The following is a 14,878-nucleotide window of genomic DNA, read 5'->3' as shown; positions in this document are numbered from 1 at the left end:
GTAAAAGTGAGAAAACTCGTGGGTTGAGATAAAGACAGTTTAATAGGTAAAGCAAAGCTGTGCACGCAAGCAAAGCAAAACGAGGAATTCATTCACTACTTCCTGTCAGCAGGCAGGTGTTCAGCCATCTCCGGGAAAGCAGGACTCCGCATCGTGTGTAAACGTTACTTGGGAAGACAAATGCCATCACTCCGAACGTCCCCCCCTTCCTTCTTCTTCCCCCACCTTTATATACTGAGCATGACATCATATGGTATGGAATATCCCTTTGGCCAGTTTGGGTCAGCTGTCCTGGCTGTGCCCCCTCCCAGCTTCTTGTGCTGGAAGCAGTCGGTAGAGCATGGGAAGGTGAAAAGTCCTTGACTAGTGTAAACGCTACCTAGCAACAACTAAAACATTGGTGTGTTATCAACATTGTTCTCACCCTAAATCCAAAACACAGCACTGTACCAGCTACTAGGAAGGAAATTAACTCTATCCCTGCTGAAACCAGGACATTCCCAGGTAGATATTTTGACTAATTTGTTGGCTTACTTATGAGACAAAGTTTCTAACAAAATAGTACTGATTTGTTTGGCAGCAAAATCTAGGGGTCAGGGGTGTGTGTGTATATATATATTTTAATGAGATGGAGGTGTCATCTGAACATACAAACATGAGGAGAGAAGACATTTTTCTAGAAACTTGTTTTCAGGCAGAGCTTATAAAGCAAAGAAGAAAGTTAGCTGGCACTGATGGTACTGGATCAGGTTGCTGTTCAGGTTTGTGTGCTACAGCGTCAAAATTTATGCTAGGACATTGCTTTGTGTCTTTGAGGCATAACAATGAAAGCAAACTAAAGTATGATGCAAAGTTTTTACAAGCTTTTTGCATTGCTTGTATGTACTGAGTCTGAAATGCAAGTAAGGCAGCTCCCTGAAGCAAAATCAACATCAGAAAAGCAGAACTAAAAAAATAACCATTCATTTTAGTCTTTCTGCTGTCCTTCATTTCTAGTACTTGCAGAAGCAAATTTGTATAACAGCAGACGATGATTGTGTGATTATATACAAAGTGATGAAGGGTAAGATCATTGGGTGAAGTTTGTCGTTCAGGCAAAATGATCGACTATGTTGCCTTGTTACTGTATTTTCCACAGCTGGAAAAGAAAGTGGAGTCTTTAAACCGTGAAATAGAGGAGACCAACTCTGAACTGGAGACACTCCTTCAGCGGCGGGACAGAGAAAACCAAGAAGGAGGGAATTTGGTATCCATGTTGAGATCTGATATTGAGCAATCCAATGATGAAAGGTTTGTACATCTTGGGTTACATAATGCTTAGTGGTTGGTTTTTTATTTGCTTGTTCCCTCACTTTTCATAAAGACGTCAATAACTAGGCAAAATTAAGCCAGCTCAAGTTAAGTGTAGGATGATGATATATTGGTTTTATTTACAAGTTTTTTTGAGGTTTTTTAATTACCAACCTATCTTGATATGGAGAGCAAGATTTTTTTTTTTCTTCCTTGTTTTCTTGTGGTCTGATGGAGACTTCGGTCTTTTGGGGTTTCCACTGTCTATAATCTTGGAAAAAGCTAGGAAGTGGAGAAAGCCTCTTGGTCACAGAAACCTTTCAGTGCAATGTGGATTGGTTTGATATGTCATTGGAATGTGTGGGTTAGAGAAGCCGTTGTGCTGAATAAGCTTCTAGAAGAATTCCCTCTCTCTCACCCTTAAGAAACTGGCTTACTGTTTTTCTTAAACCTAAAATGTTTTCATAATTACAATTTTTGTTGTCTACTCTGCCAGAACACCCCTAGTTATTTTGATGTCACAGATACTATACTAGTGAAAGTGTTCTCCCTACTGGTGCTTCCACAGATGTGGAAGCCTGAAATGCTTGTGACTGCAGTGTGATGTCTCCATCTAACTGTGGAAAAGACAAAGTTTTTTTGCTGAGTCTGCTCTGAAAATGGCCTTGGTTTTTTGTGAGTCATCTGAATTATCTTCGCTGATAACTGTCAAACTATGGCAAGATATCCATTTTAGACTGTCAGTTTTTCAGTAGGTTCAAAGTATCTTTTAAATCAAGTGCATGGAATTTTTGAAGTGTTCGATTATGCTTTTGTTCTAGGAAAAAACTGCAGGAATCTTATCAGCATCTTTTGAAATGGCTTATGGAGTTGGTGAAGGCCACAATAGCTATTGAGGACCTTATCTGTAGCAAGATTGGTCTTTGCCTTGATGACAGTCTGGCTTCTGGAGATTCTAGAGAAAGTCACAGTATTATGGAAGAAATGGGATTCATGCAGTATTTCAAAGCCAAAGAAAAACATCACCTAGAAAAAGGTGAGTACAAATCTGCATAACTGGATGTAGTCAATTCATGTTCTTGAAAAACGCCTTTTCATTTCCTTTTATATGGATGAGGTTCAGAAAGGGGATATGTCTTGTTGCAGTGTTTTCTGTGTCTCTTTCAAAGTTGCTCCACGCTTAAGATAGTGTCTATCAGCGTTCTTTCATTTTAATTCTCTTAATAGTGCAAATACTAGAATGTTACTGGAAAAGGCTGAATGGATTATAGGGCAGGAAAGGTGAACTTGGTGAATGCAGAGTTTCAGGCGCTGATGTATAGCACAATATTTCCAAATGATGTGAAAGACTGTCTTGATTTGTCAACATTGAGTTATTGATGTGTAAAAGTTTTCACCTTGTAATACATCTTCAGGACTAACCAGTGTCACTGATTTCAGTTGTTGTCTGAATGGCCAGTTCTGTGTCATTTTTCTGTGTTTTTAAATAGCTTGCTTGTTTTCAGTAGATGAGCTGCTTGATGAAACTCTTGCAGAACACAACCAGCTGTCTTCAGTGACTGATGAGGGGTCTGACTTGAGCCAATACTTATGTGAAAGTGTTTTTGCAAAGCCGGAATTGGCATGTGAAAATGAAGAAATGATATTGAAAATTGGTCATCGTTTGCGCACTGCAGTGGAGAGACTTCTGGAACTGGTTACAGAATCAACTAAACAAGTAAAACTTTTTAATCTGTATAGATGTATAACTATACTGCAAATATGAAATCCGTTTTAAGGCTTGTGTATTTAGCACCCTGTAGGACTGGATGCTAAAAAGAACTTGTCATGTATTCAGACAAAATCTGTTTATCAGTATAGGGAGGCATGTGCATCCGCTGCTTCTTACAATGAAGATTTTGCCCTTATTTGATCATTTCTTATAAATGAGACTTTAACGACTTTTTTATTCTCCTAGCAGATCCTGTAGGAAGGCTATAAGTTGGTTGCCTTAAGTAGATTTTAGATTAAACTAGGATTTTAGATGTATTTGGTAACTTCAGGAGACCAAGAGTTAGGGGGATTTGAGGGTTTTTTATCGCACTTCACATCAGTGCTTCTTCACCATTGATAAGGAGGTTCAAGAAAACTCAGTCCCATGTTTAAATGTTTTCGGAATATGTAGATAGCAGCAAGCAAACATCCTTGTAATTATATACTGCTTAACTGTGATAAAAGGAGCTGAACTCAATATCATAAAAGAATTTGAGTATTCCCATACTGAGTTTTGCAGTGTCTAGACATTCAGCTTTGTGAAGAGAAGTTGTAAACCTGAGGTAGATACCCAAGTACTGTATACATTTAGAGGATTGAATTTAGTGCTACAGTAATTAGTTTGTTAAGTAAAGAAGCCCCGAATTTAAAAGAAAATCTGAAGGGAAGGAATATATCTGAAATTCATCTTCTCATCAGGTATTTTGTGCAACCCAGAGATAAGAGTCTGAATGGTGTGTCTGAGATGGTGAAACGTATACTCACCATTTAAAAAAAAAAAAAAAAAAAAAAATCCCTTCTAGAATGAGGTGCTTAAGTTTGGACTTCTGGGTACTGGTACCAGTTCCACTAGCATGTAGCTAACTTGTGGTTAAAGCACTTGCCCAAGCCATGGCCAATCTAGATTCTAGGTCATCCTTATCAGCTGCATTCAAGCATACTTTGCTTACGTCTGTGAAATGTTCTATCCACTGGGATAAGCTAAGTATAAACTTAATGGGAATGGGGCTCCTCTATTCCTTTCCTTTGAACTTGAGACACTGCATGTAGGAATGCAAGATACATAGTCTTAGAGAACCAGTGCCATACCTTGGAAACCTGATGATATATTGACTTCACTGTCTGTTAGACATGCCTGAATCTCTTGAAGAATTTAAGTGCGAGGATGCTTTGAATTTCAAGTGGCTCAGGAAGTGTCAAGCTGAGCAGTTTAGCCAACAGGGGGGTATCTCTCTTTACACACAGTAAAGAAACTTATATACCTAAGTAAGTTTTGTGGCAAAAATACAGGTATGTTAGTACAGGGAGTCACCAAAGTGTCCAGGGGTTTTTGGCCAGTCAACCTAGAACTAAAATGAAAATTCAAAACCTGGACCTTAATGCATAAATGTTATAAAAAATTATGAGGGTTTTTGTTTAAATGTCTGTAGTATTGTTACATTGCATGTGCATCCAAGATCTGATGCTAGGGAAATTGTTTACTTTTAGCTGGAGAAAATGCATGAAAACCATGCACAATTTGAAGAAGAATTCAGCCGCCAAAATCAGGAAACTGCCCAAGTGGTTAGTCAGCACCAGGAACTAATGGAGTGCCTCAGTGAGGAAAGTGAGGCCAAGAATCAGCTGGCACTAGAGCTTCATAAAGCAGAGGGTAAGAAAATGAAACCAATAGGAAGAGATTTCAGTGTCACTTACTCATAGCTCATTCTTCCAAATATTTATGATACGCTTTTGTGTCTTTTGTTGTTGATTTGCCTGTCTATAATCCATTTTCTGCCTTTCAGATGACTAAATTACTTGCAGCTTGGGTCTTCTCTTGCAAATCTACTAAACTCTCTTCATCAGAATTGCATTTCTCTGGGGCAAGTGTGATAGTGCTTAGTCCTATACTTATACCATTGACTGCGTGTGAAAAATACCATAATTTTTTAAAACAGCGGTTTGTGTTCCTGCATGTCTAAACATGGGAGCTTGGATTATTGAAAAGAACATATACTCCTGGTGTAAATCAGCCCACCTGTCTGACCTTGGAAGGGTTCAGCATGAACTAGAGCAATGTTTGATAGTAGTGCAGGCATAAAGAGATTCTGTAAGAAGAGACAGAAAGGCTGAGGCTGTTGGTCTCAACGCTATCACAGACTGCATATCGTCAGTCTAATTCCACCTTGTGAACATTACGACTTGGTCGTCTTCTTTATGTGGGAGAATCTTTCAGGGTTTCCGTGTCCTTCAAGTTGAGCTTCTCTCCCTAATCATGGCATCTGCTTTCCATTCCTCTTCTCAGTCATACTCCTTTAGGCTTATTTGGTCTTTCCAAAATCCTGTTTCCTTTCTTTCTGTGAATCATTCCTGGATTTCTTGGGCTCTGAATCTAACACTTGATCTTACTTTTTGGAGATTGTATTTCTTTGAACTTCAGCCCCCAGCAGAGGATGTATCATGCTGTCCTGTGTTGTGAGGTCAACCCATGCCATCAAGGCTTAACAATCCTCATATATGTTCCACGTGTTTGGAGATGTTTTGTGACATGGCAGCCTCATAAAATCTGTTAGAATACATTAACTGGTCCACTTTATTCCTTAAAATACTTCAAAAAGCCTAGCTACAATGTAAATTTAAGTAGTCTTGCATGTCTTCCTTTCTATGTCACCTTCCATTGTTTGCATAAAATTGTTTATTCATGTTTTCGAGCTGCTTTTTTTTCTAATAGATGAGTTTGTCTACTGCTTTATTTGCATTCTGACTTGGAATTTTAGGCATTATCGAAGGCTATGTTGCAGAAAAAGCTGCATTGGAAGAGGCCTTGAACCTGAAAGAGGAATCAGAGCGTCGCCTTGTTATGGAGCTGGAGAATATGCGTGAACGCTTCCAGGAGCTAACCCAGGAGCAAGCAATTCTTGGTGAGGAGTGGGTATGACCCTGTTAGTGGAAAATGAAATTGTCTCTAGTCAGGGCACACTGCAATGTGTTTCAGTCTTTGGTTTGATGACCTAGTGAGCAGCTCAGTCTGGTACAGAGGTTAGCAGGGTCTTCCTGTAAAAGCAGAAAAGAAAACAAAGCAGCTGATTCTTTGCTTATAGGAAGATAGTACTGTTATTGAAGAGTACTGCTGTAGTCTTATGCTTAGTTAGAAATGGGAAGTGCCTGAGAAAATAGAGGCATGTATTAACTACAGGTAGTTAGTTGCAACAGTTAATTAGCACCTAGTTAGTAACTGAAATGCTGGTTATTTGACACTGCAGTCAAAGAGAAGAGTTGGAGCTTCAGGGCTTTTGACTGCTTCCAGGACTAAGGAGATAGCTTAATAATGATGGAAGAAATAAAATACTCCTGGAAGATTATTTGAATTATTGAATTATGAAAAAATTGTTGTGATGATGTGTACTTAGTTTCATACGTAAGCTTTTTCCCCTGCTCCCCAGCCTTGTCCTGTCAAAACACACACACGTGATCAGTAAGGGTGACTGTGGAAAGATTTTAATGATCAAGCTCAAAATGTGTTTAGGTTTTTAAAGGAAAGTACATGGGTTGAAAAAGCTGAATGAGGTAGTGTTGTTGGAGAGGATAAGGTGAGGCAAGTATCTTAAACTTTTATGTAAAGGGTGACTCACTGCAAGCCAAAGACAGCCACTGAAATACCAAATCAAACTCAGATAAGTAGGTGCAAATAAGCAGTCTACATAACTCCTTCCCTGACTCCATCACTACGTCAGCCCCACAGAGTATGTGATATGATGTAAGGTATCTATAGGGAGCTTTTGTAGGGAAGTGGAGTAGGATAAAGGGGAACTCTTCAACATGCTGGGTGGAGTCTAATAACACTTAATGAGTGGAAGTTGGTGCTGTGATAACTCACGCTGCAAAAGAAGGAGCACACACTTTAACAGTGACAGCAGTGATTTAATAAAGACCCTGAAGAATCTCAGTGTAATATAGCTGGCTTACATGTAAGTGGGTTTTTTTTTTTTTTTTTTTTTGATTCACAGAAGAAAATTCAGATATGTTATGTGACTTGCACTATGCAGGAACTCAAGACTAGCTTATGCTTGTTCTTAATGATGAATCTTTAAATCATTTAAATAGCATTATATAGTTTTGACTTCTTGAATTTGCAGCCTTAATGTTATTCTAATACTTCTGTAAGTGAATTTCTCTGTATCATATTCCAGTAGAAATTTATCATTTGGGATCATTGCCTTTTCATTTCTGCTAATGCCAACATTACGCTACCCTCAGCTATATCACCACGATGCCAACTTCAGCTATGTTGCATAGATATTTACTGCCTGAGCAGACTACGTAACAGGTAGTTGTACATAGTGCACGCTTAGGTCAGAAATAAAGACAGCAAGAAACAGTTTTCTAGTGAATTTCTCCATTGTCAGTAGTAGAGGAATGTAAAGACTCTAGGTTTCAGGGTATCAACCCAAATTCTATAGGAGGGGTGTGTTTGACTGGACAGAGTCTATATGTTGCAAAGCCTCTGTTGTAGACTCCTGCCTGGCTTTCAGCCTTGCTGTATCATTCCTCTGCAACTCTTGTCTGCCTCTCGCCTCTCCCCTACCTCATCTTCTCTTCACCTTGCTGCTTTTCACCTCTCTCCTGACTCTTGACTCTACCATTGTCCTGCTCTTGTGGGCTGCCATCCTTCTGTTTTCTTCCTTTTGGCTCTGCACTCAACCTTTCAAATATAGTGCAATCAAAATACTCATGTACATAGAATCATAGAACGGTTTGGGTTGGAAGGAACCTTTTAAAGGTCATCTAGTCCAACCCTCCTGCAATGAGCAGGGACATCTTCAACTAGAATAGAATAGACTATTTCAGTTGAAAGGGTGCTACAATGATCATCTAGTCCAACTGCCTGACCCCTTCAGGGCTGACCAAAAGTTAAAGCATGTTATTAAGGGCATTGTCCAAATGCCTCTCAAACACGGACAGGCTTGGGGCATCGACCACCTCTCTAGGAAGCCTGTTCCAGTGTTTGACCACCCCCTCGGTAAAGAAATTCTTCCTAATGTCCAGTCTAAACCTCCCCTGGCACAGCTTTGAACCATTCTCACACGTCCTGTCCCTGGATCCCAGGGAGAAGAGATCAGCACCTCCCTCTCCACTTCCCCTCCTCAGGAAGCTGCAGAGAGCAATGAGGTCGCCCTTCGGCCTCCTCTTCTCCAAACTAGACAAACCCAGAGTCCTCAGCCATTCCTCATAGGACATGCCTTCCAGCCCTGTCACCAGCAACTAGATCAGGTTGCTCAGAGCCACATCCAACCTGACCTTGAATGTTTCCGGGGATGGGGCATCTACCACCTCTCTGGGCAACCTGTGCCAGTGTTTCACCACCCTCATCATAAAAAATTTCTTCCTTATATCTAGTCTGAATCTACCCTCTTTAGTTTAAAACCATTACCCCTTGTCCTGTTGCTACAGGCCCTATTAAAAAGTATAGTACATGTGTTAGTATTAAAAGTGTGTCTGTCTCTGACCTCTCATATGACATCTTAATAATATCTTACTATTGCCTTAAGAGAAAATTGAACAGTGGTCTTGTGCAGATTGTCCTGGCTGATAGAGTCTACGCTCATTTGCCCTAGTAAGCAGAGGAAGAGGTGGGGGAAGACCTCTCTTCCTCAGGGGAAAGACAGCAGAACATAAATAGATTCAGGAGCTGTAACTGAAACTAAATGCATGTTGTGCTTGCTTTACAATGGTGAGTATGGCCTAGAATAATATGTCCCACAGGAAACGCAAAATAGTTCCATGATATTGTTGAACACAATATGTCTGTGTGTCATGGGAATGTATGACAGATTACAGAGTCTGTAAGTCTGTGCCAGTGAGTCCTGCTGGACTTGAATCCTGCTTTGAGTCCCCTGGCAGGAACTAAAAGAGGGGTTTTAGGCATTAATTATTCCATCTCTGTCTGGGGAAAATTGTGAAAAGAGAATATTGATTGTCTTAGAAAAATGTGTAAATGACTAGCCAAGAATGTTGCAACAAGCTTGCATGGTTATAATGTAAAACCATTTCTGCAGTAGCTGTAGTCCAATTACAGACATGGATCAACGTATGTCAGCAGCAGCTTTGTGTCATAATAAAGATGAAGTGCATTTTTGCCAAATATAGAAGGTAGGCACTATCTGTATTACATATGAATTTTTAGTGATTTAGAAGATGGAATAGATCACAACGTCCTATTCTTGTCTTGTACATGTCTTTATTTTGATTTCTAGGAACACCTGTTGCTAATGTAGCACAAAAAGAAGGTTCAGGTTTGTAATAATGAGTGTGGGATTTTTCTTGTTTGTGTTGCTGTAACACTGAGTGAAGGACTTGATAGTTTTGATTTTATTTTAACAAAGAGGAATAGTACTTCATAAATAGGCCCAAGAAATTACTGGGATTATGACTATCTTGGCAAAAAAAAGTTACCATTTCTGTGATGCATCAGAAGACAACTAAAACTAAAAATACTCAATTCACTGGTCAATATTTAAAGGGGAAAAAAAAATGTTTTGCTGCTGTTAGGCTTAAAATACATTGTGCCATTACCTTCATGTTTGCCAGCTTCATTTTTCCTTTGAGGGGGATGGAGTAGGTTGTAAGCTTGCTGTGAACTTCTAATGATACACAGTGGGCTGTTAAAATTATAAATTTAAAGGGGGGAAAAAAAGAAAAAAATATATGAGGTGATGTAAAATGGAGAGCTAAAAAAAAAAAAACCCAGCAAGAACTGAAGGAAGTCTAAGGGAGACTAGAGAAATGTAATTGAATGGATAGGTAGATCAGAAAAAAGAAGGGGAGAGCAGAATGGTAAGGAAGGCTAGTTATGGGAGGAAAGATGAAACCGAAAACAAGCAAGAAGGATACGTAGTTTTACACTGACTTTGGAAGTCTAATGCTGAAGTAAAATTTGTAGGTGGCAAATTGAAAGAGGCATCTTTTTTTTTTTCCCCTCCTAAACTAAAGTGTGCATACTTAACTCCTGAGTAGCAAACATTTAGATCTGATAAATTCATAGCTGCCATGATTATGTTTTGTGGTCTACTCAAAATAAAACTCTTACCATGTTTTTAGATTAATTTTATTTATACGCACATATATGTTCATAGATGTGTTCTCTTGCAATATTCACTGTCTCTTGTTTCTAGACCTTTTTCTTTTCCCCCAAAGGGTGTGAGCTGGGTAAACCAAGTACCTCAGGTGAATAAAAAAAAAATTATCTAGGTAAATTCCAGTTAGAGTTAAAAAGCTGCACTGGGCTGTCTTGCCTGTAACTCTATCTTTATTCCTTCTGTCCATTCAGATCTCTCTCAAACACTATGTTTATTTAACATATTTTTGGTAACCACCTCACTGTCCTGAAATTTGCTGCTGCCTGTTCAATGAGAGGGAATGTCTAACCTAGCTGGTTAGAGTGTATTTGGGGATTGATGTTCTCCCAGTACCTGCAGTCCCCCTCTTGCCAGCAGCTCATTAGGACTTGAACAGTTGCATTTGCTGCAAGTGCTGAGCCCTATAATTCATCCCCTTTCCCCCACCCCAGCCATCTGTAGTACTCTTCCTCTGGTTTGGAATTGTTTGTAGTATATGGGAAATATGATAAATAAAAATCATATTGTTTGGAGTTGATTGACATGGCTTTTTTCTTGAAAAGCTGATGCCTCCTCCCTTTTTTGATGTGGAGTACTAATATGATGAGAATGGCCTTGCTAATAAAATGCACTTAGAATGGAGCTTGGTATTTGCTAATGATGATCTTGGGAGCGGGGAGGAGTGTGCCGGGGCATTACCAAAGTCGAATTGCATGATTTGAATTAGCATTAGTAAATAGCAGGTTTGTCCCTAGAAAGAAACTAATCTGTGATCTGATGATCTATTCATGTTGCTTGAAATTATATTTATACACTTGGGGAACGTGCGCTTAAAAAAAACCCCAAAAAACAAAAAACCCAACCCATTGCTCAAACAGATTACACTTACTGAGATTGCCAAAATTTGATACCTGCTTTCTATGAAACATTTTCAATTCCATGTAAAATCTGTTAGCCTAATTACTTTTTTCCATTAACTTGCATTTCTGTCTGAGGAGGTGACTATGACTGTTTATTTCAGTTTTATCTAATCAGTATTTTGTTCCTCAGAAAGCAATAGTGTTCCTTTTGAAGCTAAAAAGAAGCCATCAACTCGTTAATGACCATGTTTCTTAGGGTATAGAAGGAAAAATTCCTGTGCTTGTTTTCACAAAAGCATCAGTTCTTTTCTCAGTGGGTCAGTCTACTTATGTGCCGTTCCTGTGGGTGCACATATATCTGTACACACTATACTTTGCCCTCCTCTGTGCACCATGTGTAAGCAAATACAGTAGTGTGCTATTTTATTCCCATCTGCTTGGCAAAACACAGCACTTGGTAAAAGATATTCTCTGTTGTGCAGATATGGCTGGGATTCAGTCTCCTAATGGAATTCAGACTGTCGGCTTTTTTCTGGGCTGTGTGTTTCAGCCTTGCATAACTTGCTGTGTTGCATCTCATGATGTCAGGAGGCTATTGCAGCTCCAAGTGGATTGTGAGAGAAATTGCATTTGGGGAGACTCTTCATTTACCTGCATGCATTCTGCCAGAGCCTGAGTTACATCCACAACTCAATGAACATTTGATTAGGAAACTTGAAGCTTAGTTCATGTGATTATTTAGCACTGTGCTAGAGAAAGTAGGGAGTGTGGCACAACGGTTGCACAGTTGTTATTGTGTAGGCATCTGAGATACTGCTCTTGGTAATTGTGAGTTTGCAAAATTACTGCTTGGAGTGAAATGTAGTTGGAATGTAGTTGTGGATTATCACTCAAAGGCAGAAAGTACTTACCAGGACTAGAGCTTTTTGAGATACGTAGTCTGTGTGTATATCTCCAGCAGTACCTCAAAGTCCTTTATTAATCTTGTGATTTGTATTTATCAGCTAATAGCAAACTTAAAATGGCAGGAACCAGTATACCCATATGTAAGGGAGGGCAGGGCTCTTAACACATTGTCTAGAGTGACTGCAAAACAAAATGGTTTTTTTTCCTTCAGCTGGTGTGTGTCATGCTCTCACATTGGCAGTGTAGATGTATGCTATGCATCTCAAAGAATTCAAGTGACTGATAAGCAATTCTATGTCCATTTCAGTTGGTTTCAAAAGCTACCATGGGTGCTTAGCAAACCTGACAAATGGTATAAGAATCTGGAACAGTTCCATATCTGCTACGTTTTCTTTTGCTCAGTTAACCTTTAGTTTATCTTGCATATTTTAATATTGTCTTAAGGCAGAGAAAGTATGGTTGCTACAGTAAGAGACCAAGGTGACTAAATCATGGAATCACAGGGTTGCTGTGGGCCTCGAGAGCTCATTTAGTCTGTATTTTTGTCCCAAAACAGAATGTATTTTATTTGTTTCTCTTTGTCCAGCCTCTTTAATTTCCAGAGACAGAGACTTTATAGTACCTGCACGCTCTGTTCCTTTATCCTTACTGTGGCGACATTTTCCCCAATGTTTAATGTAAATGCTATTGCATCATTCTGCGCTTGTGATGCTTATCCTCTTAAGTATGAACATAGAAACGTTCACGTTTCTTGGCTTATTTTAAAGTGTCTAGAAATTTAATTAAATACCTGTGGAGAGTGAAGCACTAGAAAAGATGTTATAAGGAGGCTGTGGTATCACTTTTGTTTTTGAAGGTTTGTAACAGCAACTTAAAAAAAATGTTAGGTCAGAAATCATGTGGATTGAGTGGATCATGCTTGGAAAAGAGAATTGTCCCATTCTGGGAACTGGGCTGGACGACCAGTTAAGGTCCTTGTTGGAATCATAGACTTGACTTTTCCTCTATGACTGAAAACATTTAGGATGAATAATGGAACATTTGGAAAGCAAAATAATGAGCTCTTGCAGGACTTTGCTTTAAATACTAAATAGCCAGACTTCTATTTTCGTGTTCAGTTTACTTTTTAGCTATATTCACATTAAAATGGTTTTGCTCCAAGTGCATTCACAGTAGAGACTCAGTTTGGGTCTCCTAAACAGTGTATTCAGTGCATCCAACTAATTGAAAATGCAGTTTGTAGGTATAAATTAGCTCTTGATAACTTAAATAATCTTGAGCTATGTATGTTTTTATAACTGCGGTATTTCTTTTGCAGTCTGTCTAGGGCAAATATGTGCCATCTTTTTTCTAGGTGTTTCTTGCCTTTGTAGCTTCAGAACTGGACTAATTTTCTGTAAGTGTGGTTTTTCTCTGGGTTTTAATCCCCACTCAGGTTCAGAGAAAAAGATTAACTTTGCTTTCTCGTAGCAGCTAGCTTCAGGGTAGGGCTGGGCACCGGTGGCCACTGAAAAGATGGACTGGTTGTTAACTCAACAGTGTAGATAGCAGCAGTATCCAGCATGGTACAAGGCAGAGGAGTAATTTAGAGGCTGACCTGAGACTGGATGTTGGAGGTCTAAGGAGGATCTCGGCATGACAGTTTGGAGGAATTGAGAATTCTGTATTGGATGTCTTGATTGAGAAGAGATTTGAAGTAGGATGGGAAGTTGGGATGGAAGGGGTGGCAAGGATTTAGGATAGAACAGTGAAGGATGGGGCAGTCAGAAGGATGGGTATGAGAGACTAGGTGGCTGACAGTGGGGTGTGGGGCTTAAATTTAGGGATGGAGCACATCTGGAATGGAGTGAATTTGGAGGATTGAGGATCTGGTGTGGCTTGGAAAGAGCTTCTGGGGCAGGAAGAGTGTGGAACTGGGGTTGAGAGGGCAAGGACCTAGTGAGGGAATTTGAAGGACTCCTGGTCAGGTGAGATGGGGCTCTCTGGAATTGTGAGGTCTCCAGGGGTGAAGGTGAAAGCTTTCTATGTGCCCAGAATATCTCCAACCAGGATTTACTTTGCGATTGAGAAGAGATGCCCATGTTCTCCTTTACTACATCATACAGTAGTCTTAACAGAGGTGGCTTTCAGAGACGCAATGGGCAGTCAAGTATCACACTTCCTTTTGTGTCTCTTACAGACCATCTCAGAAGATTTTTTTTCTTTGGTTTTGATGCTGTCCAAAGTATCTGAATTTTTAATCTCAATTTGATTTTTGCAGCCTGCACTGACAACTTTGTTATTTTTGCGTTCTTATTCAGGTCTACTCAAGGAAGTAGAATTCTTAGCAAAGGAGAAATTAGAGCTTCAATGTCAGGCAGAAAAGGACCATTCCAACTTACGTTCTCAAATGAAAGTTTTGGAGGTGGAACTGGAAGAACAGCTGCACAGTAATCAGGACCTGGCTACACAGTTATTGGAGGTTGCTGAATTAAAACAGCAAATTCAAGTTCTTGAAAAACAGCTTAAAAACCAGCGGCAATTCATGGATGTAAGCAAGCTTGGTACCACATTTCCATGCTTTTGGAGGTGATAAATACTCCTAGTTTGTGACTGAGACTTGGAAGATGGTTCGTAAAATGGGATACTTTCTGTTTTGTTTGAAATTAAGACTTTGGTATTCTACTCTTTTACAAGAAAAAAGGTAGTTTTTAATTCCCTTTCTGTAGTATTACAGGATAATTTTTTCTGTTTTATTAATTTCTCATTGTAGTTTGTATGTATCTTGGAGTCAAAGGTTTTTTTTCCTTCCCTGTAATTTTAGCTATGCTTTCAGGACTACTAAAAGTTGTTAATTATTTTTAAGTGACCACAGTTTTTTCACCACAAAAACAAACCCCAATTTTTTCTTATACTCAATATTTTAATGAAATGCAAAATTTCTTTAAAAAGATTTTCATTATCTCTGGCTGGGTTTACAGGAACAAGCTATAGAAA

General features: G+C 39.2%; 1 protein-coding gene across 1 annotated transcript in view; it reads left to right on the top strand.

Annotated features, from left to right (window-relative positions):
* Window positions 1-14,878, top strand: part of PCNT (pericentrin) — a 97,550-nt gene that overhangs the window by 34,018 nt on the left and 48,654 nt on the right. Inside the window, exons 23-32 of the mRNA XM_009320827.1 lie at window positions 1,139-1,290; window positions 2,112-2,326; window positions 2,796-3,007; window positions 4,531-4,693; window positions 5,799-5,942; window positions 7,279-7,348; window positions 9,078-9,151; window positions 9,276-9,314; window positions 14,203-14,432; window positions 14,863-14,874. Coding sequence (XP_009319102.1) covers window positions 1,139-1,290; window positions 2,112-2,326; window positions 2,796-3,007; window positions 4,531-4,693; window positions 5,799-5,942; window positions 7,279-7,348; window positions 9,078-9,151; window positions 9,276-9,314; window positions 14,203-14,432; window positions 14,863-14,874 — 1,311 coding nt within the window. The remainder of the gene's footprint in view (window positions 1-1,138; window positions 1,291-2,111; window positions 2,327-2,795; window positions 3,008-4,530; window positions 4,694-5,798; window positions 5,943-7,278; window positions 7,349-9,077; window positions 9,152-9,275; window positions 9,315-14,202; window positions 14,433-14,862; window positions 14,875-14,878) is intronic.

The sequence above is a fragment of the Pygoscelis adeliae genome, unplaced genomic scaffold, assembly GCF_000699105.1.
Source record: "Pygoscelis adeliae isolate BGI_AS28 unplaced genomic scaffold, ASM69910v1 Scaffold63, whole genome shotgun sequence".
Taxonomy (NCBI): domain Eukaryota; kingdom Metazoa; phylum Chordata; class Aves; order Sphenisciformes; family Spheniscidae; genus Pygoscelis; species Pygoscelis adeliae.
This window is presented reverse-complemented; position numbering and strand designations above follow the sequence as displayed.